Genomic DNA, 25,416 nt, shown 5'->3' on the forward strand with positions numbered 1-25,416 from the left:
ATCTTTTGTTTAGAAACTGTTTTGCAATTTACCAAATGTGATTGATTCTCTCTCTATAAAATCTGTACATTATGCAGTAACTAATTTACGACCACAGGCATATTTTTGAACCCATTTAAACTGGCATGGTTCACACCGGCCCAAATACACCACAGTCAGCCATACTGTGAATTAGAGCTTGGCCAGGTTTTCAAATGATTCATGTTCCCATTTTGGAGGAGCAACAGTGCAATCTGGGTATAAAGCTACTGTAGCTTGAGTTCTGCAGCCCAAGCTCCCTTCAAGTGTATTTCATAGAATCATAGAAGCCCTACAGTGCAGAAAGAGGCCATTGAGCCCTTTGAGGTTGCACTGACAAAAATCCCACCCAGGTCCTATCCCTGTAACTCCATGTATTTACCCAGTTCGTCCCCTTGACACTAAGGGACAATTTAGCATGGCCAATCCACCTAAGCTACACGTCTTTGGACACTAAGGGAGAATTTAACTTGTCCAATCAACCCAATCTGCACATCTTTGGACTGTGAAAGGAAACTGGAGCACTTAGAGGAAACCCACACAGGTATGAGGAGAATGTACAAACTCCACATAGACAGTGGCCCAAGGCCGGTATTGAACCCAGATCCTTGGCGTCTTGAGGCAGCAGTGCTAACCACTGTGACACCATGCCGTCCCTCCTGGGAGTCCCAAGTTTGCTAAATTCACTGTATATTTAGCAATTAACTAAATATGAAAAAAGATTCAGAAGTATTTCATTGACATTTATGCACATATCGTTTCTTGTGTTCCTTTTAGAAAATTAGTATGAAAAGCAGTCTCTTTGCAGGAAAGCATTAAACAAACCCAACCCGTTGTTGAGCTATGTGCTTTTGACCTTTGTGGTAATCTACACTGCAGATTTCCAGTTATCTTCAATTAGAAATACACGTTACATCTTATTAAGCCCAAGTCGCTAACAATGAAATACCAGCAGCACAGGAAGTACAATATATATATATTTTTGTAGAAATGTGATTTTAACAGTGTGAACAGGGATAACATTTTCAAAGAGAAGGTCAGGGATTAGGTTTCCAGTATGGAAACCACAGCCTATTTCTTGGTTCTCAGCTAGATATCAGATTGTGTTCAGTTGAGATATTTACAGTGAGTAACAACAATGGGATGCAGTTGAGAGTGAGAAACAGAGGGGGCAATACTCAAGTTGTTTTGCTTGAGCAATGCTGGTTAATCAGATTGGCGTTGACTGATCTAAACTGAATTTGTAGCTGTCAATTGCAAGCTGCATATCTTCTTCAGGAAAGATTGTGTGGAAAAGGAGTGGCAAAGACAAAGGGAAAGAAACGCTTTTCCCGCATCATAATTATATCCTAAAACTTTGCAAAATGCAACAGTTAAATGTTTATTCAAATTTAGTAATAGTTATAACCCAATTATTCTGTTATTGTGTTGGCAAAATTAAAATATATATATTCATATATGAGATATGATGACAAATTACCATCTAACAGAATCAGGGACAGCATAGAGAAAGACAAATGAAAGTGCCTTGCTTTGCCCAACATCTAATTTACCTTTGCTTTGTTTTTACGCAGGTACTGTAATGCTCTTTCTGAGCATTACAGTTTAACATTGAATTGTGCTGTGCAGCACAACCACCCTCAGTATTGCATTGTAATTGTTTATAAGGATATAGTGAGTTGTTTTTCCTGACATTTGGAGGCCAAGTAAAGTCACTGCTTGGCTGAATTGGACCCCTGATTGGTATTATGAATACAGTGAATTCTCTGTCTTGGTGAGCTAGGTTTGATGGCGCAGCTTTATGAAGGACAAACAAAATGTTTTTTTGCCATCACAGTCGATTGCACCTGCTATGTCAATTGAATTCAGTGTCATAAATTTGAATTCTCAGCCTTGATTATAGTGCTCAGTCTCACTGTAAACAAAACATAATTAAATTCTGTTGAACGGGATTTTTCATTGCCATTCACTCCTCAACTTTTAAAACAGCTTAGGCAAATGACTTAAATAGTGTCTTAATTGTATTAGAGAGCAGGAGCATTGTGCATGTAGCATTGAAGCGGGTGTTTCTTTTGAATGAACATTGAATCGAGCTGGTTACATAAATGGCTCCAGATCCCATCCATTTTGAATTTGAAGCAATTGGGAAATTTAGGACTGAGAAAATATTTCAGCTCAAACAAATAATTTAGCCACCCACAATATTTATATCGAATAAAAGCAAATAACTGCAGATGCTGGAGTCTGAAGCCAAAAGAGAAAATGCTGGAAAATGTCAGCAGATCTGGCAGCATCTATAAGGAGAGAAAAGAGTTGATGTTTTGAGTCCAGGTGACCCTTGTCATCTTGCAGAGACTGGGTGATCGCTTTGCTGAGATTCGGCCTGTGGACAGTCAGGGCCTTAACCTTCCTGCTGCTTGCCATTTTAACATAGAATCCTGCTCCCATGTCCACAAGTCTGTCCTTGGCCTTCTGCAATGTTTCTGTGAAGCTCAATACAAACTAGAGGAACAGCATTTCATTTTCTGGTTAAGCATGTTACAGCCTTTTTGCCTCAACATCAAATTCAACAACTTCAGATCATTAGTTGTACCCCTTTGTTTTCATTTTACTTAATTTTTAACTGTTCTCTCCCTTTTTACTTCTTTGTCTTTCTTTATTTTTCTTTCCCGCCCACTCTTTCCCCTACTTTATCCCCCCCTTTGCTTCCCTTTTCCCTCCTTTTTCTCAATACTTATATTGAATCCTGTCTCACCGATTTTTTTTAATATAATTGACAAAGCAGATTGCAACCATTGTTTTATACCTCTTATTGCATCAGTTGTCATTATATAGAATTTATCATGCAACTGACCATAAAATTACACACTAAGTAACATTTTCAAAGAAAACTTGCACTTTTGATGCTTATAAATCAATTCCCTCCCCCTCTCCCGAGAGGAAATAACAAAAAAAATTCAAATTTTGAGCCTTGCTTTTCCAACATTCAAATCCTGAACGTTAACAGCTAACTGATAACATGGGGGAATTTGACTATGCAAATATTAAATACTAAAACTTGTTGGTTAGAAGAGAAACAGCAAGTACATGTTACATTTCACAAGCAAATCAATAAAACCACAAATTTGCAAGAGGCATGATGGCACAATGGTTAGCATTGCTGCTTCACAGCTTGTGTTGCTGTCTGTGCAGAGTCTGCATGTTCTCCGTGTCTGCATGGGTTTCCTTCGGGTGTCCCAGTTTCCTCCCACAGTCCAAAAGATGTGCTGGTTAGGTGCATTGGCCATGCTAAATTCTCCCCAAGTGTACCTGACCAGGTACTGGAATGTGGTGACTAGGGGATTTTCACAGTAACTTCATTGCAGTGTTAATGTAAGCCTATTTGTGACATTAATAAGTAAACTTTAAAAAACTTTAGAAAAATACATAAAGTCAAACCTCCTATTAAGAGGACAAAGTCATGATTGAAAAGCATGGAATTAAAATTCTCCTACAGGCAAGTGATACAATATTTTGCTCCAAATGCAGTCTTTTGGTGCTACAATTGCCATTTTGGCTTCAAAATCGCGTCACAGCAGGTGCAGATACTTCTGGTGTGAGCCAGGCAGGATGTACTTTGGTTGACGGTGTTAACACAATTGCAGCGTACAGCCAGTGGAAATACACAGTTGGTGGATTGTGAAGTCAGTGCATAATGCTGATTTAACTGCCATTTTGGAGCTCAATGCTCCATTGAGTGCCCACAGTTTAACATGCCCATCAAACCTGCACCAAAAACAATCCCACGCACGCCCTATTCTCATAATCCTATGTATTTACCCTGCTAATCCCACTGACACTAAGGAGAAATTTAGCATGGCCAATCCACCTAACCCGCATATCTCTGGAATGTGAGAGGAAACTGGAGCACCTGGAGGAAACACAGGTAAACGTGGGGAAAACATGCAAACTCCACACAGGCAAACCAAGGCTGGAATTGAACCTGGGTCTCTGGCGCTATAAGGCAGCAGTGCTAACCACTGCGCTATTGTGCCACCCTAGTGCTATCCAGATGAGATCACACCAGGGAACCATTCTGCATCACTGTGGCAGGAGTCTTAGTAGTGTTGAAGAGCAGAAGGATCTTGGGGTCCGGGTCCACAGGACTCTTAAATCGGCCTCGCAGGTGGAGGAGGTGGTCAAGAAGGCGTATGGTGTACTGGCCTTCATTAATCGAGGGATTGAGTTTAGGAATCAGGAGGTAATGCTGCAACTTTATAAGACCCTTGTCAGGCCTCATTTGGAGTACTGTGCGCAGTTCTGGTCGCCTCACTATAGGAAGGACATAGAAGCTATTGAAAGGGTACAGAGGAGATTTACAAGGATGTTGCCTGGACTGGGAGGCATGCCTTATGAAGTTAGGTTGAGGGAGCTGGGACTCTTTTCCCTGGAGAGACGAAGGTTGAGAGGCGACCTGATAGAAGTTTATAAAATATTGAGTGGAATGGATACGGGGGGATTCTCGGAGGCTATTTCCCGGGTTGAAATGGTCGCTACGAGAGGACACAGATTGAAGGTGCGGGGAGGCAAGTACAGAAGTGATGTTAGGGGTAAGTTTTTCACTCAGAGGGTGGTGAGTGAATGGAATCGGCTGCCGTCAGTGGTGGTGGAGGCGAACTCGCTGGGGTCTTTTAAAAGACTTCTGGATGAGTATATGGAATTTAATGGGATTGGGGGTTTTAGATAGGTCTATAGATTGGTAGGTGTTGATGTGATCGGCACAACTCGTGGTCCGAAAGGCCTGTTTGTGCTGTAGTGTTCTGTGTTCTATGTTCTATATAGCCTACTGGCATACTTCACCCATAGGCCCGTAGCCATCAGATTGAGAGAACAATAATGAATGATAGATTTTTGTCATATATGGAGTTACTCACTCTCACTTAAAGCACATAAATGCATGTTGAATTCACACAGTGGTGATAACTTCCCATTAATTATAAAGCATCCATGTTGCATAAAGCCCTGATGTCCGAAAGACGTGCAAGTTAGGTGCATTGGCCTTGCTAAATTCTCCCTCATGTATCTGAGCAGGCACCAGAATATGGCGATTAGGGGATTTTCACAGTAACTTCATTGCACAAGCCTACTTGTGACCCTAATAAACTTAAACTTGTTATGTGTACTGTATGTAATTATAAGCTTTGTGATGTACTGGCATTGGAGGCAGTCCAGAGAAGGTTCACTGGGTTGATCCTGTGTATGGAGGGATTTTCTTATGAGGAGAGGTTGAGACTATACTTATTGGAGTTTGGAAGACTGAGGGGTGACCTTACTGAGTCATGTAGGATTCTCAGGGGGCTTGACGTAGTAGATGCTGAGAGGTTGTTTCCCCTTGTGGGAGAGTCTAGGACCAGAGGGCGTAATCACAGAATAAGACAGATGAGGAGGAATTTCTTCTCAGAGGATATTAAATCTGTGGATTTCTTTATCACAGAGGGTTGTAGAGGCTGGGTCGTAAAGGCTGAGAGAGAGAGAGATTTTTAATCAGTAAGGAAATCAAGGGTTATGGCAATAAGGCAGGAAAGTGGAATTAAGGATTATTGTTTCAGATCAGACATGATCTCATTAAATGACGGAGCAGACTGGATAGACTGAATGGTCTGTTTCTGCTCCTACATCTTATGATGTATGGATCTAATTGTAACACTCATCTAGATTGATAAATGGGACTGAGATCATTCTTGCCATCCTTTGTGTACTGCTGCCTCGATGAAGCAGAACACACATTGCAGTGCTTCCAGAAAAGCTTGTTCACATGATGATTTGGGATGAGAAGGGTGCTAGAAGCAGCATTTTACATAATGCCTTACAACTTGAGGCAGACAACCTCAAGATGCATTATGAACATGATCAATGACTGTCTACATAAATTGACTTGCATCCTTTGATTAATTTAGCCATTCAAACTAATGTTATTTTGGCAGTAAATGCATGAATGGCAGTTGTTCTGTCCATAACACACACAACTAAATTGTTGTGCATAGTCTAAAAGCCCACTAAGCGTTGCACCTCAAAGTGAATGTTTCACATTAAACTGTCATACCCAAAAAACATGACGTGTGTATTGGGCCTATACTTGCATTACAAACTTCACGTTTACCAAATTGAGGCATTTCTTACCACAGGGTTACTTGTCTTGACTTGTCTCAACAGTAAAGATGGTCTGGAGAGCATTCCGACTTGAAACATTGGCTCTGTTCTCTCTCCACAGATGCTCCACAGATGCTGTCAGACCTGTTGAGATTTTCCAGCATTTTCTGTTCTTTGTTTCAGATTCTAGCATCTGCAATAATTTTACTTTTCATTCAATTTTTTTTAATACTTCCATTTACATTGGAGCAAGGTGCAATTTTCCAATTGAAAGGAATGATTCTCAAATCAAAGCAAAGCAACTTGGCAGCTTCCCTAACTATAAAATTCCCATATGCTTCCTTCATATCACTGAGATTGAAAGCATCTGGTCCTATGACGTTGTCACTTTTTAGTGTCATCATTGCTGTTGTAATAAGAAAAAAATCTTTTAAGGAAAAGCTGTGAATCCAGCAGGGGAGACACAGTAAGGAGAAATATTAAATACTTTCAGTAAATGAGGTTTTAATGAGGGAACGACAATATTTTTTACCATCTATGGCATAAGACATTGGGCAGCATTTCTGCAAAAAAAATGATAAAGTGACAGATTCTGATTGAAACCCGATGTTTCTCCGCAGAAACATGTAGGTTTTCTTTCCAGATCTTTTGACAGTGTATCAGAAAAAAAGCAGAGGCTGTTTTGCGCGATCATATCTGAGGGATGGTGCCAAAAAATAATGGCAAGCCACGCTCTGCAAAGATTGGGGCACCTTTTTTTTTGAAGGGGCCCCTCGATCACAATGCAAAGAGACAGGCCCTCTTTGCAATCCCCCCTCCCCTCCTGACGACGATACCACTGTAAACAAGGGGAAAATCCAAACCTTCTAAACAGTGGGTCAACCACCACTAAAGGTTACCCCGCCCCCCAAAACCTTGCAAACATCAGGGTGACCACACCCTCATCCATGGCAGCATTGGTCTTAGGGGCACCAGCTCCCTCTTCTCCCTTCACCACCACCACCACCTCCAATTGTTGGCATCAGCCTCCCACTCTCCACATAATGGGAAACCCTGTTATGGGTCTGCCTGTTGGCCCTGCCCCTATTGACAGTGCTAACCTGCCATGTCCCTGTTCACCCCAGGGGCTACACATCTCTCCGGGCCCTCGGCACGGTCATCTTGATTGCTGCAGAGCAGTAATGATTTCCGCCAGCGTTATGTCACACTGTTCAGCTATTTAATCAGGTAGGTGTTAATTGACGTAAATTAATTCCAATCAAGTTCATGTGCTTTGAGTATGAACCTGCTTATGTCACTAGTGGGTAATAGGAAAGATTTCATTCTGAGATCCCCCAGCTCTCTTGCAAGGCTTTCCTGCCAATACGAGATTTGCACCTGTGGCAGACAAGCTCAGAAAATGCGCCCCCACCCCCCGCATTGTGTTATGTTTTTTTCTATCACATTTCTTTTTTGCTACCCAGAAGCTTGGTTAATAACCCGAACAATAAATAACAAAATACATCATAGCATAGTGAGAGGAATGACAAGTACTATTTTTTCTATAACAGCTTACTTTCGTCTTCTTTCTTTATTTTGTATTTTCAGGTAAAATTGAATCTAAAGTGCAAGACAAAGGAAAACTGGCTCTCAAAGGAACAAGTTTGCAAAGATCTTCATCTGATGCGAGTAGAGACAGAGTTGGAGAAACACGCAAACCTCCAACAGGGATTTCAAGGCCTTCTGCTGGTGGTTCTTTCGGCTATAAGAAGCCTACCACTGGCACAGCAACAGTGATGACAGCCGGTGGAAATTCACCATCAGCAACTAAAACTCAGAAATCTACAGGCATCCCTGTTAAGCCGACAAACTCCAGGAAAACCAGCCTTGATGTTTCCCAAAACCACGATGGCTTTATGTCGTCGGGTGCGAGGACAGCCGTGCAGTACCGTAGCTTGCCACGTCCAGCCAAATCGAGTTCTGTTAGCATCACCGGTCGAGGAGGTGTCAGTCGGCCGGTAAGCAGCAACATTGACCCAAGCCTCATTAGCAGCAAGCATGGAGGGATCCCCGTTTCTCGTCTGAAGGAACCGTCAAAGATTGGGATGGGACGGGCAAATTCAGTACCGGTGAATCAAACCGATCGCGAGAAAGAGAAGGCAAAAGCAAAGGCCGTTGCTTCTGATACTGAATGCACAACCGCATCAAGTTCTACAAAGGCCACTTCAGCTCCAGAGAGTCATAGCAAATTACAGGGAATGCGACAGCAAGGTTCCAAATTTTCAGAGATGTCATCTCCAACAGCACAAAGGTAAACTGCAGGAATATTTAGGTTTACATACTTGAATAAATTTTAATAATATAATTTACACATTGCATGCTTTTGCTTTGACTTAATATTTAATGTTATTATAATTAGTTATTATTTTCCTAGCCATTTGGTTACGTGTTTTTATAATATCGGAATTCTAATTAATAGTGAGGCCAAAAATGATTTTCATGTTTGTTTTTTTATTTGAACGGTTTTTGTCTATCCTTGATGGCACTTGTCTTCTCACCACTATTTGGTTCAGGCGTATTTCTCCAAGCCTTCACACCCATTCACAGGTTATGCTTCATTAGAAATGCTTACTCCTGTTGTATTGTAGACCAGGAACAAAATTTTAATCACACGATCTGTCAAGTGAGCAACAAGCCACCCTTTACTTGATTAATTGTTAGGTAGATTGTGTGTCCAGCTCGAGGTTGCTCAGAATTGGTGCAGAAGACTTTATGCAAATTATTGGAATGAGACAGATTGAATTGAAACATTTCCACATTGCAATTGTGATTGTTTATTATGGGAAATCCAAGGAGCCAGCCCATCTATAAGTTCTCACAAGAACAATACAAGATATTTCTGTCAATTTGGATCACTACTTTTCCATTTTCTCCCACAATGAGAATTTTCTCTGGGGTACTTTTTAGAAATAAATTCTTCTGAATTCCAGCATGAAAGTTTCCCACAAAAATCTGTTGAACCAATAGACTCATTGGGCGAGATTTTATGGCCTCGCTCAGCGAGACCGGAAATTCTTGCCTGAGGCCAACAGAGTGTCCATTGTTGACTCTTGTCTGCTCAGATTCCGTGCCACGCGAGGTGGTAGAGTTCCAGTTATTGTGTGAACTTGCAATCTGACAGTTTATGCTGACACAACATCCCTTAATCTAATGCACAACACAATGATGGTGCATCCAGTAATTAGGTTGTCAGACAGTGCAGATTTAGGCACATGTGAAATACACAACCAAATTAGACTGGCTGTATACAACTCGACTTTATGACCTTTTTCTATTCGTTCTTGTGATATGGGCATCACTGGCAAGTATAGCATTTGTTGCCCATCCCTAATTGATTTTGGTGGTGAATCTTCCTACAATGTTGCAATTCAAATGGTGTAGTGTTAATAATGTCAAAAAGAAAAGGACTTCTAAGTTTTAATTCAACAGTGACAGAGGAACATTGCTGTATTGGCCAACTCTGAATGGTTTGCGACTTGAGTGAGAACTTTGGATGACTGATACTCCCATGTAGCTGTTGTCCATGTCTTCGGAGTAGTGGATGGTATGAATTTGGGAGGTGTTGATGAAGAAATGTTGAGCACTTCTGAGTGAGGTTTGTCGAGTCTGTGTTCGTCACAGTCCCAAATGCCATTATGGCTGCTAAATCTTGCTAGAGGGCCATAACGGGATTTGCTCCAAAGCCGTGAACCTGATTTGTCTGAATTTAAATTAATTTAAAATTAATTGGATCACTTAATTATATTTAAGTAGCCTCCCCCCACCCCACCCATACGCACGCACGCATGCATACGGTGTGATGTCATGCCAGCATGACCTGCTACTGGTTTTCAAAAAACAAGAACCAGTCAAGATGTAAATAGACTAAGCAGCAGTTAACTAAGGAACTGCCAGTGACTGCTCAGAATTGGTGCAGAAGACTTTGTGCTAGTTACACTTCTGCGAAGCTCAGAGGAACATGAGTGGATAGTCGGAAGGACGGTGGTTTGAACAAGAAGTTCAAATCCCATGAAATCAAGTTTCAGTTAAAAAAAAAGAGATTTACAAGCCAGCATATAAATAATTCATGTCAAATTACAAGTCTGAAATTCAACAGTGATCCTTTTTAAAATCACAACTACTTCAGCAGAATTCAAAACTAACTCTCATAAGTGCTGATAGTCGGAGCTGTTTCGTAGGATTGAATAGTCAATTACTCGGGGGCTTAGGTTTAAGGTACAACAAGAAAGGTTTAATGGAGATGTACGAGGCAAGTTTTTTTACACAGAGGGTGGTAGGTGTCTGGAACTTGCTGTCGGGGGAGGTAGTGGAAGTGGATATGATCGTGACTTTTAAGGGGCTTCATGCTGGGAATAGAGGAATATGGTCTCTGGAAGGGTAGGGGGTTTTAGTTCAGTCAGACAGTGCAGTGGGTGCAGGCTTGGAGGGCTGAAGGACCTGTTCCTCTGCTGTAATTTTCTTTATTCTTTGAGTGGATCTCCACGAAAATACTTGGGTGCTGCTGCCGTCTAAATTTATTCACTTTCATCCACATTCCTTCAACACTTGTCTTATAAGATCCATTTCAGTTACATACTTAAGCATTTCATAGATTCATAGAAACCTACAGTGCAGAAAGAGGCCATTCAACCCATCGAGCCTGCAGCTACCAACATTTACAAGAGTTAATAAGAACATAAGAATATAAGAAATAGGAGCAGGAGTAGGCCATCTAGCCCTTCGAGCCTGCCCCGCCATTCAATAAGATCATGGCTGATCTGAAGTGGATCAGTTCCACTTTCCCACTCTCTCCCCATAACCCTTAATTCCCTTGTCTGTCAAAAACCTATCTACCCGTGACTTAAATATATTTAGCAAGGTAGCTTCCACCACTTCAATGGGCAGAGAATTCCAGAGATTCACCACCCTTTGAGTGAAGAAGTTCCTCCTCAACTCTGATCTAAACTGTCCCCTCCCCCCCCTTATCTTGAGGCTGTGCCCTCTAGTCCTGCTATCCTTTTTAAGCAGGAAGAATCTCCCTACCTCTCTACCTCTACCTCTACCTCTACAGAGTTAATTCTGAATTCTGCTGAAATAATCGATCTTAAGGAGGATCACTATTGAATTTCAGACATGTAATTTAACATAAATTATAGATGCTGTCTTGTTAATGAAGCTTGATTTCTTGGAATTGGGGGGATTTGAACATCTTGCTTGGATCCCCTGAACTGACCTGAAAGAAGCCTATCTCGTAGCCATAGCATGCCAGTGATAGGCTAATCAAGCAGAGAGTGGGACTTCACAGAATTGTTACAAGACGGGAGGCAGCCAAATGTCTCAAAGTCTCTGCCCCTGTTGTCTGACTCAGCAATTCACTTAGTGCCATTTTCCTGCCTTCCTGCCCATGTTTTTCCTACCAAAATGAATCACTTCACACACGTCTGCATTGAATGTCATCTGACACTTGTCCAACTGTTCCACCAACTTGCCTATGTCCTTTTGAAGTTCTACAACATGCTCCTCAAAATTCACAATGCTCCCAAGTTTCACGTCATCTGTCAATTCTGAAATTGTGCCCTGTACATCCAGGTCCAGGTCATTAATGTATCAGAGAGAGTTATCATCCCAACACTGACCCCTGGGGGAACTCCACTGCAAGCCTTCCTTCAGGCTGAAAAACATCCATGAACCACTACTCTCTGCATCCTGCCACTCAGTAAATTTTGTATCCCATGTTGCTACTTCTATATTCATTCCATGAGCTCTAACTCTGCTCACAAGTGTGTTGTGTTGTCTCAGAAGGAGGAGATCCAACCTTAAGAGCTGCTAGCCAATCTGATTGGTCAGCAGCTCTAGCAGTTTGATTTGATTTATTATTGTCACATGCAGTACCAGAGCTAATTAACAGTAAGAAGGCCCATGGAGGAAGCCGCCCCCCCCCCACCCCCCCCCCCCCCAAAAAAAAGAACCTCCCCTTCCTTCCTGCCTTTAAGCAGTTTCCTTCATGGAAACAGCCTGTTTAGGCCAACGTTTTATGGTGTGGGCTAGCCTATTGTAGGCTTAATTGAACATTAATTATTTCGTTAAGGATGGCAGACAGACTAACCATTTTGGTACCCGTCTGTCTACCATATTATGAGGGGCAGCTTGGGGCGGAGGGAGACAAAATGATGGACTTGATTCCCCTCATTTTATGTGTCCTCCCGCTGAAAACATACTATGTGAGGGGGCTGTCGAATGCAACCTATTGTACAGTTTTGATGTACACTTCAACTGTGATGTGGCGATTTATAGGCTAATAATGAATTCTGTGCTGTTGAGAATATGATTGGCCTAATTGAATTGGTTTTTTAGTAGAAATGATTGCTGTGTAATGCTGTTACAGTTGAAAGTTTAAAGCTGCCAGATTTCTGACATTGAAATTAAGATGTATGTGAGTCTGAACACTTAATGCAGTTGGCTGAAATCCCTCTCAACACTATTTATTACAATTCAGCTCCAAATAGTGAAGAAAGTACTTTCAGATTAATGTGTTAAATACTATGCCATACCAGGCTTCTAATAAGTACATATACTTACTTAGTAGTAAGTGTTTGGCTTAGGTTATTATAAGGTCAATTTTCATTGTTGGGTCAGATGAAGGGGAGCCTTTTCTAGTGCATTAAGGTGCTGAGTAATTAGAATGGAATGGCATAGAAGGAGATCATTTACTATGTCTAGCTGCTATCTGCTATGTTTCAATGAGATCACCTCAATCTTTGAAAGAACAATCCCAGCTTGTCCCATCTCTTTAGAGAACTGCAAGCCAAACATTCCTGGTACCATTTTAGTAGGTCTCCTTTATCCTCTCCTTGGTCTTCACATCTTTCCAGAATTGGAAACACAGCTCCAGCTGGGACTTAACTGGATTTTCTTAAATGTTTAGAAAAGGTTTTTAGTTTTACACTCATTAAGAGTGTTATTTAATGGAGATGATGGGGGTCTTGCCCACGAGAGAGCTGGCAAGAGTCCTTTTTCCAGGAAGGCCTATGGCATGAAGTGCCACTTTATTGGACAGCAGCAAGCTTTCCCCAGGATCAGAGACCCCGGGAGGGGAGGAGATCCCCCTGGCTGAGTGGGCACTAGTGGCCAGTCAGTTGGCATCTCTTCAGCATATCCACAGCACCATTGAGGAGGGAGTGGCAGCTGCTGGTATTATACCCCCGCAAGCACTTAAGGAAGTGGCTCTAGAAACAGTGGATGCAATGGTCGTCAACTTCCAGGATTCTATAGACTCTGAAACTGTCTCTGCAGATTGGAGGTTAGCTGATGTCACTCCAATATTCAAAAAGGGAGGTAGAAAGAAAACGGAATTGTAAGCCTAACACCATTCGGGGAGGGGGGGCGGAATTTCCAATCCATTATCAAGGAGTCTGTAGAAAGCAATGGCTGGATCAGACAGAATCAGCTTGGATTTATGAAGGGGAAATCATGCTTGACAAATCTGATGGAATTCTTTGAAGATGTAACTAGTAGAGTTGACAAGGCGGAGCCAGTCGATGTAGTATATTTGGACCTTCAGAAAGTGTTTGACAAGAGTTTATCGTGTAAGATGAAGGCGCATATTATTGGGAGAAGTGTACCGAGATGGATAGAAAACTAGCTGGCAGAGAGAAAACAAAGAGTAGTAATTAATGGGTCCTTTTCAAATTGTAACTAGTGGGATGCTACAGGGATCGGTGCTGGGACCCCAGCAATTCACAATATTATATTAATGATTTGGATGAGGGAACAAAATGTAACATCTCAAAGGTTGCAGATGATACCACGTTGGGTGGGAGGGTGATTTGTGACATAGTCTGTTTTGTCACAGACTTCTCATCTTATCCTTGTCATGACGATAGCTCATTGTGTGTGTGTGTGTGTGTGTGTGTGTGTGTGTGTGTGTGTGTGTGTGTGTGTGTGTGTGTGTGTGTGTGTGTGTGTGTGTGTGTGTATTTAAGTATTAGGTATACAGAACTCAGATATGATGCTGCGTAATACATATGGGTCACCTGGATTGTGGGGGGTGGGGTATGGTTGAAGATCAGATAGATATGTTATGGAATTAGCTAGCAGAGCAGATTAAATCTGTGACCCTGTCTTGTTCTTTCAGCCTAAAGTTTGACAGTCCATAGAATCCCTGCGTTACAGAAGGAGGTTATTTGGCTCATCGAGTCTGTACTGACCACAATCCCACCCAGGCCCTATTCCCATAACCCCACACGAGGGTCAACTTTAGCGTGGCTAATCAACCTAATCCGCACATCTTTGAAGTGTGGGAGGAAACTATAGCACCCGGAGAAAACGCACGCAGACGTGGGGAGAGAGTGCAAACTCCACACAGACAGTGAACAAGGCTGGAATCGAACCTGTGTCCCTGGCATTGTGAGGCGGTAGTGCTAACCGCGTGCTGTCCTGTCACCTTCAAAGCTTTGTGTACCATGTCCCCTTCAGCCCCTTTTTAAAATTGTACCATTTAGTTAACTTAAGCACAAATATAAGGTGTGGCAAAGTCCTCCTGATGTCTGTTACTAACTTCCTTGCTGTTTTCTGCATTTCTGAGTTTTGCACCATCTGTAGACTTTGAAATTATGTCCTGCCTACCCAAGGTCAGGTCATTAATAGAGTTCAAAAGGAACTTCGATCTGAATATCAGCCCCTGGAAGAATCCATTCAGCCTCAGTCTGGAAAACAACATTCACCATTACTCACCATCAGTTACCCTTTAGCCAATTTAGTATCCACACTGCCACTGTAATCTCATGGGATTTCATTTTGCAATGCGTTTGTAACGTGGTACTTTGTCAAAGGCTTTTTGAAAGTTCAAATAAAAAAAAAACCACACTTCCCTCACCAATCTTTTCCAATGTTTCTGATTAATGTCACAGGCATTTGGAATTGTAAGACATATTTAAAAGTACATTTCAAATTAGCTTCCATAAAGGATACATACAAACATAGAATCATACATCTTCTAGGAGTTTGAACCCTTCAGCAGTTTGAAAATATCCAAGGCTATGTTTTAGGGATCTACAATATTTTTATTCAAGTAACCAAGGTCCAGAAAAGTGCAATATAACTGTTGAATTGTATTTGCTGTGAAATATCTTTGTGTTTAAAAGGATAAACTTGATGCATATGATGATGTAAAAGGAAAATTCCCACTTTCTGTTGCATACCTTGAATAATACTGGATTTTCCTCTTGAGTACAGATTTTCCCTTGTGCTACTTTGGCATGTTTTTTTGTGTAAGACATCCAAGTACGAACACATGGAGCAAAGGATGGAAACAATCAAACTGTTAAACTCATTTGCTCCAAGGTTTAACTTACAAATGGACAAGGGAAAATAGGAAACAAATGGAAAATATGTGGAAGAAGGAATCTATAAACGGAACAGAATTGGAACCTTTAAAAAATCTTAATGCACAAGGTTTAACACAATGACAAATTGAACAAACCTCCAGGAGTGGGTACAGGGATGGCAGTGCACAATTAACTTTCGCCTGTTGGATGTGAAACATGGTGGCACACTGGTTAGCACTACTGCCTCTCAGCGTCAGGGACCCAGGTTCAATCCCGGCTCAGGTCACTGTCTGTGTGGAGTCTGCACATTCTCCCAGTGTCTGTGTGGGTTTCCTCCTGCTGCTCCGGTTTCCTCCCACAGTCTGAGTAATGTACTGGTAAATGCATTGGCCATGCTAACTTCCCCCTCAGTGTATCCGGACAGGCGCTGGCTTGTGGCGACTGGGGGATTTTCACAGTGACTTAATTGCAGTGTTAATGTAAGCCTGCCTGTGACTAACAAATAAAACTTCAAAACTTTAAGCAGACAGTATGCATCTTCACACTGCTCAAGATCATGAATTCTGTACACAGCCAACAATAAACACCAATTGTTTGTTGCTGTGTGTGGACAGAGGACTCAAAATCCATACTTACTATCATTGCATCAGACTATCCTACACCTCTTAAAATGGAAGTGCGTTGTGATTGTGAGAGACCAGAAGAATGGTTGAATGTGAGAGGTTGTGGATACCCAGGTTTTCAATCGCCGCATTGCTGGTTTTGATGGACCAGTGTCTAATCCATTTAAATGGCGTGAGGTTATGACAGTATCAGCTGAATCTTTGAGCTCCGTAATAACAATGTCGTCATCAAATCCCCATTGGCACCATGCACAGTGGCAGCAGGATGTACTATATACAAGGTGTACTGCAGCAACTCACCAAGGCCACTTTGACAGCCTTGTTGAAGTGCACAACCAAGGAAATGGGTGGCAGAAATATGGGAACATCATCACCTGCAAGTTTCCCTCTAAGCCATTCACCTTCCTGACTTGGAACAAAATCATCAGCCTTTCGCTGTCACTAGTTTAAAATTCTGGAATCCCTTCCTTGTATCGCTGTGTCACTTCAGCAAACAAAACAAACAAAAAACAATACAGCACAGGAACAGGCCCTTCGGCCCTCCAAGCCTGTGCCACTCATGAGCCCAATTAGATCATTTGTTTGTATCCCTCTATTTCCAGTCTGTTCATGTGGCTATCTAGATAAGTCTTAAACGATCCCAGCGTGTCCGCCTCAACCACCTTGCTTGGCAGTGCATTCCAAGCCCCCACCACCCTCTGTGTAAAATATGTCCCCCTGACATCTGTGTTGAACCTTGCCCCCCTCACCTTAAACCTGTGACCCCTTGTGCTCGTCACCTCCGACTTGAGAAAAAGCTTCCCACTGTTCACCCTATCTGTGCCCTTCATAATTTTATGCACCTCTATGAGGTCGTCCCTCATCCTCCGTCTTTCCAGGGAAAGCAACCCCAGTTTACCCAATCTCTCCTCATAGGTAAGACCCTCCATACCAGGCAACATCATGGTAAACCTTTTCTGTACTCTCTCCAAAGCCTCCATGTCCTTCTGATAATGTGGCTACCAGAAATGGATGCAGTATTCCAAATGTGGCCTAACCAATATTCTATATAGCTACAACATCACGTGCCAACTTTTATACTCTATGCCCCATCCTATAAAGGCAAGCATGCCATATGCCTTCTTCACCACTCTCTCCACCTGTGCTGCCACCTTTAAGGATCTGTGGACTTGCACACCCAGGTCCCTCTGTGTGTCTATGCTCCTGATGGTTCTGCCATTTATTGTATAGCTCCCCCCTACAGTTGAGGGAAGAGGCTCACCACCCCTTTCTCAAGGGCAATTAGGGATGGGCAGCAAATGCTGTTCTTACCCGAAGAGTTACTTTGCATTAGTCTTCACGGTGGAAGACACCAGTGGGATGCAGAGCAGAATCGGGGGGCACAGGTGAGTGTGATGGCCATCACTGAGTAGGATGTTCTGGGGAAACTAAAGGTGGATAAATCACTTGGACCAGATGAACTACACCTCAGGACTCTAAAAGAGATAGCTGAGGAAATTGTGGAGGTATTGTTGATGATCTTTCAGGAATCACTGGAGGCAGGGAGATTACCAGAGGACTGGAAAGTAGCTAACGTAACACCGCTGTTTAAGAAGGGAGGGAGGCAGCAGACGGGAAATTATAGGCTGGTTAGCCTAACTTCAGTCATTGGCAAGATTTTAGAGTCCATTATTGAAGATGAGATTGCGGAGTACTTGGAAGTCCATGATAAAGTTGGACTGAATCAGCACGGCTTTGTCAAGGGGAGGTCATGTCTGACAAATCTGTTGGAGTTCTTTGAGGAGGTAACAAGGAAATTAGATAAAGGAGAACCGGGGATGTGATTTATTTAGATTTCTAGAAGGCCTTTGACAAGGTGCCACATAAGTGCCCATGGTGTTAAGGGTAAGATCCTGGCATAGATAGAGGACTGGCTGACTGGCAGAAGGCAGAGAATGTAGATAAAGGGCTCTTTTTTCAGGATGGCAGCCAGTGACTAGTGTTGTGCCTCAGGAGTCAGTGCTGAGACCACAACTTTTCACAATATACGGAGGAAGGAACTGAAGGCACTGTTACTAAGATGATACAAAGGTATATAGTATTGAGGACGTGGGAGGGGGGTGCTGCAGAAGGGCTTGGCCAGGTTAGGAGAGTGGGCAAAGAAGTAGTAAGTGGAATACAATGTGGAAAAGTGTGAGGTTATGCAATCTGGAAGGAGGAACGAAGGCGTAGACTATTTTCTAAATGGGAAAATGCTTAGGAAATCAGAAGCACAAAGGGACTTGGGAGTCATTGTTCAAGGTTCTCTTAAGGTTAACATGCAAGTTCAGTTGACAGTTAGGAAGGCAAATGCAATGTTAGTGTTCAGGTCAAGAGGACTAGAATACAAGAGCAGGGAAGTACTTCTGAAGCTGTATAAGGCTCTGGTCTGACTCCATCTGGAGTATTGTGAGCAGTTTTGGAAGGATGTGCTGGTCTTGGAAAGGGTCCAGAGGAGGTTCACAAAATGGTCCTTGGAATGAAGAGCTTGTCGTATGAGGAACGGCTGAGGACTCTGGATCTGTACTGGCTGGATGAGGGGGGATCTTATTGAAACGTATAGGACACTGCGAGGCCTGGATAGTGTGGACGTGGACAGGATGTTTCCATAAGTAGGAAAAACCAGAACCAGAGGGCACCTCAGGCTAAAGAGACGATCCTTTAAAACAGTGATGAGGAGGAATGTCTTCAGCCAGAAAGTGGTAAATCTGTGGAACTCCTTGCCGCAGACGGCTGTGGAGGCCAGGTCATCGAATGTCTTTAAGGCAGAGATGGATAGGTTCTTGAGTAATAAGCAGATCAAGAGTTAGGGGAAAAGGCTAGAGAATGGGGATGGAAAAATATCAGCCATGATTGAATGACGGAGCAGACTCGATGAGCTGAGTAGGCTAATTCTGCTCCTGTGTCTTATGGTCTTACCTGCGACACTCATGACCCATTGAAAGGGTGTGTGGCATGCTCCTTGAATACTTTGGAGGGTTAAGGACACCCCATCCTTTGGCCCAAAGAGCAATGCTACTGAGGTCAATTCCTCATCCTTTACCTTTTTCTCTCAACAGTGCCATACATTACTGCCACATAGTGCTGCATAGTGAGAACAGGGATTATCTGACTTTAAATTTATTGCACGTAGGCTTAAGCCAGGCAAGGTGAAAATCAATGAAATGAGTCCTAAGACTTTGTGTGTTATTGTATGAGTTTGCAATCTGTACAATTTGCTTTGAAATTTAGGAAAAAAATCAATACTGCAAAAATCCATCAAACACTGGCCTGAGGGACTGAATTTGATGAATACATTGAAATATTGCAACAAAAATTATATGCAAGCATAACTTCCAATCTCTGGGGTGTCGTGCCCAGGGGGTACCCCAAAGATACACTGAAGGATGACGCATGCTGCCCCCCCCCTCAACACCCAAGGATTGCACAGCTATTACCCAGGAGATTCAGAGTTCCATTGGCAATTATCCTATGTTAGAAATCATCTGAAACTCTGACTTAAATTGCAAACTTTGTATGGTTGCATCTGTTTTACCAGGATGGTTATCCAGGAAAGCTTAGAGGAGTTAAAATCACTTCTAACGCCTGGGTAATTCTGATAGTGACCCCCTCATTGGGCCGGTCAGTTCATCCTCCCAGTACCCTCTCCTGCCCAACAAGATGCCGCTGACTACCCTCTTGGCTTCCGTGTATTTCCCTCTCTCATCCCCTCAATACCCTCTCAACTACCCATGACTACCCCCACTTCCCCATGACTACCCTCTTGAGTCCAAGACTACCCCCCAAAACATCCTTGACTGTACCCCAACTACTTACCCAACAACCCTCACCAACCTCCCGCCTACGCTCCCACTCCCCACTGCTCCTAACAACCCTTAAATCTACCTGCTTCATGGCAGCTAATAACATCAAAAGGGATCGTGGCTTCTGCTTCCACAATTCTGTTTACACTGGACTGTAGGCCTGAGAAATCAGTTACACATTTCACACAAGGCCCAGGTCAGAAGGTCGGGCAGGAAAGATATGGCTGCATTATAGTATGGCTGTTGGAGATCAATTGTTTCAGCCCCAGGGCATCATTGCAGGAGTTCCTCAGGACCTCAGGCTCAACCGTCATAAGTTGTCTCATCAATGACCTCCCTTCCATTATAAGGTCAAAACTGGAGATGTTTGCTTTTGATTGCACAATATTCAACATCATTCATGACTCCTCACATGTTAGAACAGTCTATGCCCACATGCAGCAAGACCTGGACAATATTCAGGCTTGCACTGAAAAGTGGCAAGTAACATTCATGCCACAAAAGCGCTAGGCAATGACCATCTCCAACAAAAGTTTTAAAATAAGTTCTTTTTTTTAACATGCCAGCACTACATTTTTAAGGAAAGAAATATTACCCCTGTAAAATTACATTTCTAGGACAGGTGGGGTTCACAATAATTATGACTGATTAAAATTAATTTGTACCTGAATACCTAACCTTTTCTGTTCATAGAACCATAGAAACCCTACAGTGCAGAAAGAGGCCATCTGGCCCATCGAGTCTGCACTGATCACAATCCCACCCAGGCCCCACCCCTACACATTTACCCACTAATCCCTCTAACCTACACATCTCAGGACACTAAGGGGCAATCTTAGCATGGCCAATCCACCTAACCGGCACATCTTTGGGCGGTGGGAGGAAATCGGAGCAAACCCACACAGACACGAGGAGAATGTGCAAACTCCACACAGACAGTGACCTAAGCTGGGGATCTACCCCAGGTCTCTAGAGCTGTGAAGCAGCAGTGCTAACCACAGTGCCACTGTGCCACCCAGTTGTATTTGATGAGTAACTAGCGGGGTGGTGGTGCAATTTCATGCCCTTAACATTTGTTTCAATGTCTAGTCCATATCAGGGAGGTGTTGTTATAATATAGCAATGGAGGCACATGGTAGCTGAAAACTGCAATTTCTGGGTTTCTGTGTTGAAATGCTTATGTGTGCATTGCAGGGGTTGCTGTCTGAATTACTCCATGGTAAAGGTGAGCGACATTAGCTCTCGATACAAAATCAAGGCCATTTTAGCATAGAATCTCTACAGTGAAGATGGAGGCCATTTGACCCATCGAGCCTTTACCAACAACAATCCCACCCAGGCCCTATCCCTGTAACCCCACATATTTAACTTGCTAATCCCCCTGACAGAAGGGGGCAATTTACCATGGCCAGTCCATCTCGCCTGCACATCTTTGAACTGTGGTAGGAAACTGGAGCACCTGGAGGAAACCCATGCAGACACAGGGATAACGTGCAGACTCTGCACAGACAGTGACCCAAGGCTAGAATTGAACCCGGGTCCCTGGCGCTGTGAGGCAGCAGTGCTAACTGCTGTGCTGCCCTCTCTGGAGATTAATTCCAGACTTTGATTCAACTATCCATGAAGACATGAAAAAATAGTCATTTAAAACACTTCTGACTCCTTAAAAGAAAATAGCAATCTCGACACTATCTGTAATAACTTTTAGGGCTACTTGTGACTTCCAGTTAAAAAGTTTTTATTAACAACAATGTTGTTGACTGAGACCCTTGTTCCAGGCCATTGATAGACACAGCAACTTTATTCTTGTATCAAATCACTCATTTATTAAACAAAATATAAAATCCCAATGCTTATCACAACTACAAGAGGATATCCTGTTTAAAACGTGCAGTGATTCCACCTTCCCTTGCTACCACTACAAATTCCTTAGCATAAGTTTAAACGTCAGTACTCATTTAATGATGACCAGTGAAGTTTTAGAAATGTCACCACCAAATTGTACTGGCCAGGTACAAATGGGGATTGAACTCCATCTTCAAGTCTAAAGCTTGAGACTACCTTCCACCATAGTTTTCCTTGTAGGTTATCACTGATTTGGTTATGTCTGTGACTTCTTTGGGATGGGGTGTCAGCTTGTTCCTTTGTTCCTGACAGATTACCACACATATTTATGGCTTCCATCCATCACAATCATTACCCCTTACACTCCCTTGCGATGGGTGATTGTTTACAACCACTTGTTCTCTGGCACTTCAAACTGATGATCAACTTTGAAGTCCAGGGAACTCCTACTGCCTTGTATCTTGTGGCAGATTCCTTGGTTATTTATAGTGCCTTATGTAACTTAGCCACATTTCCCATCAACCTACAGTGTCTCTGAAACGCAGCCAATTTTCCAGCAGTGTTTGGGCCAGGGCCACGATATATCAGTGTGTACCAGCGATGGCCTGACAGAAGTACAATACACAACTACAGTCTTCTGCTCCCTGGCTTCAACTGAGGTTACTCCCTGACCATGCAAGTGATTGGCTCGGCTTCCGGTGCTGCCTCTCCATAGCCCACTGGGATTACCCCCCTTAAAGGGACCACGCTACCACAATCGAAGTAGTCATTGTATCGCCCAAGATCAAATAGCTTTCAGGGCAAATCTCCCTGTCCTGTACCAAGATGCTGTGACTATTCTTGTATTGGGTATCAGAGATCAGGTCCTTTTGATTACCAATAGAGGTCAGCAGCTTGATGGTCCAGTTAGACCAGGAGATCCTGACCTAGCTTTTTGAGTCTGTGGCTTGTATCTGGGACTATTGTTGACATTCCATTTGACAGGGATCTGAGACCCAGACTACAGTGTTGCGGTTTCAGGGCTGTGTTTCGGTGCTAAATAAATGTCGCTGTCCAGCTAATGAGATGAGAGGGATGTAAGTTCCACTGTTTTTTTATATAAATGTTTATAAGAGATTTGGAATGTCTTGTTGAAGTTGTACAGGCCTCAGTTGGAATACTGTGTGCAATTCTGGTCACCCTATTATAGAAAGGATATTATTAAACTAGAAAGAGTTCAGAAAAGATTTATTAGGATGTTATCAGGACTTGATGGATTGACTTATAAGGAGAGACTGAATAGACTGGGACTTTTTTCTCTGGAGTGTAGGAAGCTGAGGGGTAATCTTATAGAGGTCTAAAAAATAATGAGGGGCACAGATTAGCTAGATAGTCAATATCTTTTCCCAAAGGTAGGGGAATCCAAAACTAGAGGGCATAGGTTTAAGGTGAGAGGGAAGCGATTCAAGAGGGTCCACAGGGGCAATTTTTTTCACACAGAGGGTGGTGAATGTCTTGAACAAGCTGCCAGAGGTAGTAGTAGAAGCAGGTACAGTTTTTTCTTTTAAAAAGCATTTAGATTGTTACATGGGTTTGTTGGGTATAGAGGGATATGGGCCAAATGTGAGCAATTGGGATTAGCTTGGGGGCTTAAAAAAAGGACGGCATGAACAAGTTGGGTCGACGAGCCTGTTTCTATGCTGTAAACCTCTATGACTTTAAATGGCTCAGATGGCCACTTATGTCTCAATTGGTCCAAGCAAGGGCAAGCCGCCCACCACTTATCCCACCATTGGTTAAGCACCAGCCTAGGTAGGTAGGTGACATTCCTCCCACAATTCCACTTAATTTATATATATCTGATATATCATAAAATCCCTACGATGCAGAAGGAAGTCATTCAGTCCATCAAGGCTGCACCAAGGCCCTGTCCCCTTAACCCCATGTATTTACCCTGCTAATCCCCCTAACACTAAGGGGCAATTTAGTATAGCAATCAACCTAACCCACACAACTTTGGATTGTGGGAAGAAACTGGAGCATCTAGATGAAACCCATGCAGAGAATGGGCCAACTCCACACAGATAATCACCTGAGAACAGAACTGAACACAGGTCCCTGGTGATTTAAGGCAGTCATGCTAACAACTGTGCCAACCTACTTTACCAATGCCAGGGAATGCTCATGCCAAATGACTAGGCATCAGCCATCCGGACTGGCGCCCAGGAGGTCTCCCCATTTACCTTTAAGTCTGGTCTTCGGCACTGCTCCTGTTCAGAGACTAACTGCATCCCCAGCAAGAGCCCGCTCCTGGTGGTGCCACTGCGACTGCAGAGCTTCTGGCCATCGAGTAGCTCAGCAGCTGCTGGAGGTGAACAGCCTACCCCTGTGAGGATAGAAGCCATGACTTCAAGCTATTAACTGCCTGAGCAATGTAAAATTGATCATGACCTATTAGGCCAGGAGAAGTGAGCTCATCCATCCCCAAATTTGCCGCCACTGCGCAAGCCAACACCTCAATATAAAATTCAGCCTGATGTGTTTCTTGTCCACCGTATGAAAATGGGTGTTTGTAATACCAGGTTAGTTCATTGTCATTTTGAAGTGCAGGATGTGCTTTGAATATAACTGGGCAGATATCAGCCACCTTGGCATCCTATTAAAGGTCCTACATAAACTGAATGTGGATGCACTCAACACAGTCTCCAGATGTTAATTCGCAGCGTAAAACTGTGGAATCGTTTGGTATTATTTATAAACCGCTTCAATGGTTCATATAAGGTGGCTGCTGTAGAACATTTAACTTGTAAAGCGGTTAATCCATTTTCATTGCTCGCAAGAGATCAACCTCCTCACACAAATGCAATAAATTACAAAAAAAACTTTTGTAGTCTGTCTCTTATGTAATAAAAATGACCCTTTTTGCTGTCAATACACTGTTTTCATTTAATGGCAAACTTAAATTTTACAACCTTGCTTCCTTTTCACACAGTTTCTCTCTCCACTTCCTTTCCTGAAGGCATTGACCATCTTGCTGTTTTTCAGTAACCATGCTTTTGCATGTATTTAGCATATAGGTCACACTCTTCCCTCCCCCCTCGTCCTACCCCACACAAACACACACTGCATTGGATGCTGAGGACATTTCAAAATTGCGACCAGCCACATCTGGTGATTCATTTTTACACTCTGCATGTAAATCGACTTCTGCTTTTAGAGGGATTTTTCAAGGCTTCAAATGTCGATTGATATGCCAACGTCTTCAGTATCTGGGATGAGTCATGGGAACTCTGACTGAATGTCCTCTTGTAGCCCAGCAGTGCTGAGGCCAATTTTAGTGCCTCAGCTGATATCAAAAGTTCTGGGTCATTTTGCATTTAAATCCATATTAGATTTGTTTGTGCAGAAGGATGCGGTTTTATTTTAAGTGTCATTGCAGACTACCACTTTTCTGGCTAATTTGTTCAATATTTTCTATCCTGTAGCAAAATGGAGTCACATATTTTGTTGTCATACTGAACGGTTCTACAGGAAATGTGATAAAAAGTTCCATTGCACAACAAATCCCAGTCTGTCTGGTAGCCATTTAGTGCATAACCTAAGTACTAAATTATATTTACAATTGCAACTGGCATTAAAATGGGTAACAAAGGAACT

At 42.8% G+C, this 25,416-nt stretch overlaps 1 protein-coding gene across 2 annotated transcripts in view; it reads left to right on the top strand.

The window, feature by feature from the left end:
- LOC145357045 (neuron navigator 1-like) overlaps nucleotides 1-25,416 on the top strand; it is a 698,546-nt gene that overhangs the window by 542,754 nt on the left and 130,376 nt on the right. For both annotated transcript variants that reach the window (XM_080210100.1, XM_080210101.1), the window contains one exon: nucleotides 7,735-8,437. In XM_080210100.1, the coding sequence (XP_080066226.1) occupies nucleotides 7,735-8,437 (703 nt within the window). The remainder of the gene's footprint in view (nucleotides 1-7,734; nucleotides 8,438-25,416) is intronic.

This window comes from Carcharhinus amblyrhynchos, chromosome 22 (genome assembly GCF_965287045.1).
Source record: "Carcharhinus amblyrhynchos chromosome 22, sCarAmb.v2.hapA, whole genome shotgun sequence".
Taxonomy (NCBI): domain Eukaryota; kingdom Metazoa; phylum Chordata; class Chondrichthyes; order Carcharhiniformes; family Carcharhinidae; genus Carcharhinus; species Carcharhinus amblyrhynchos.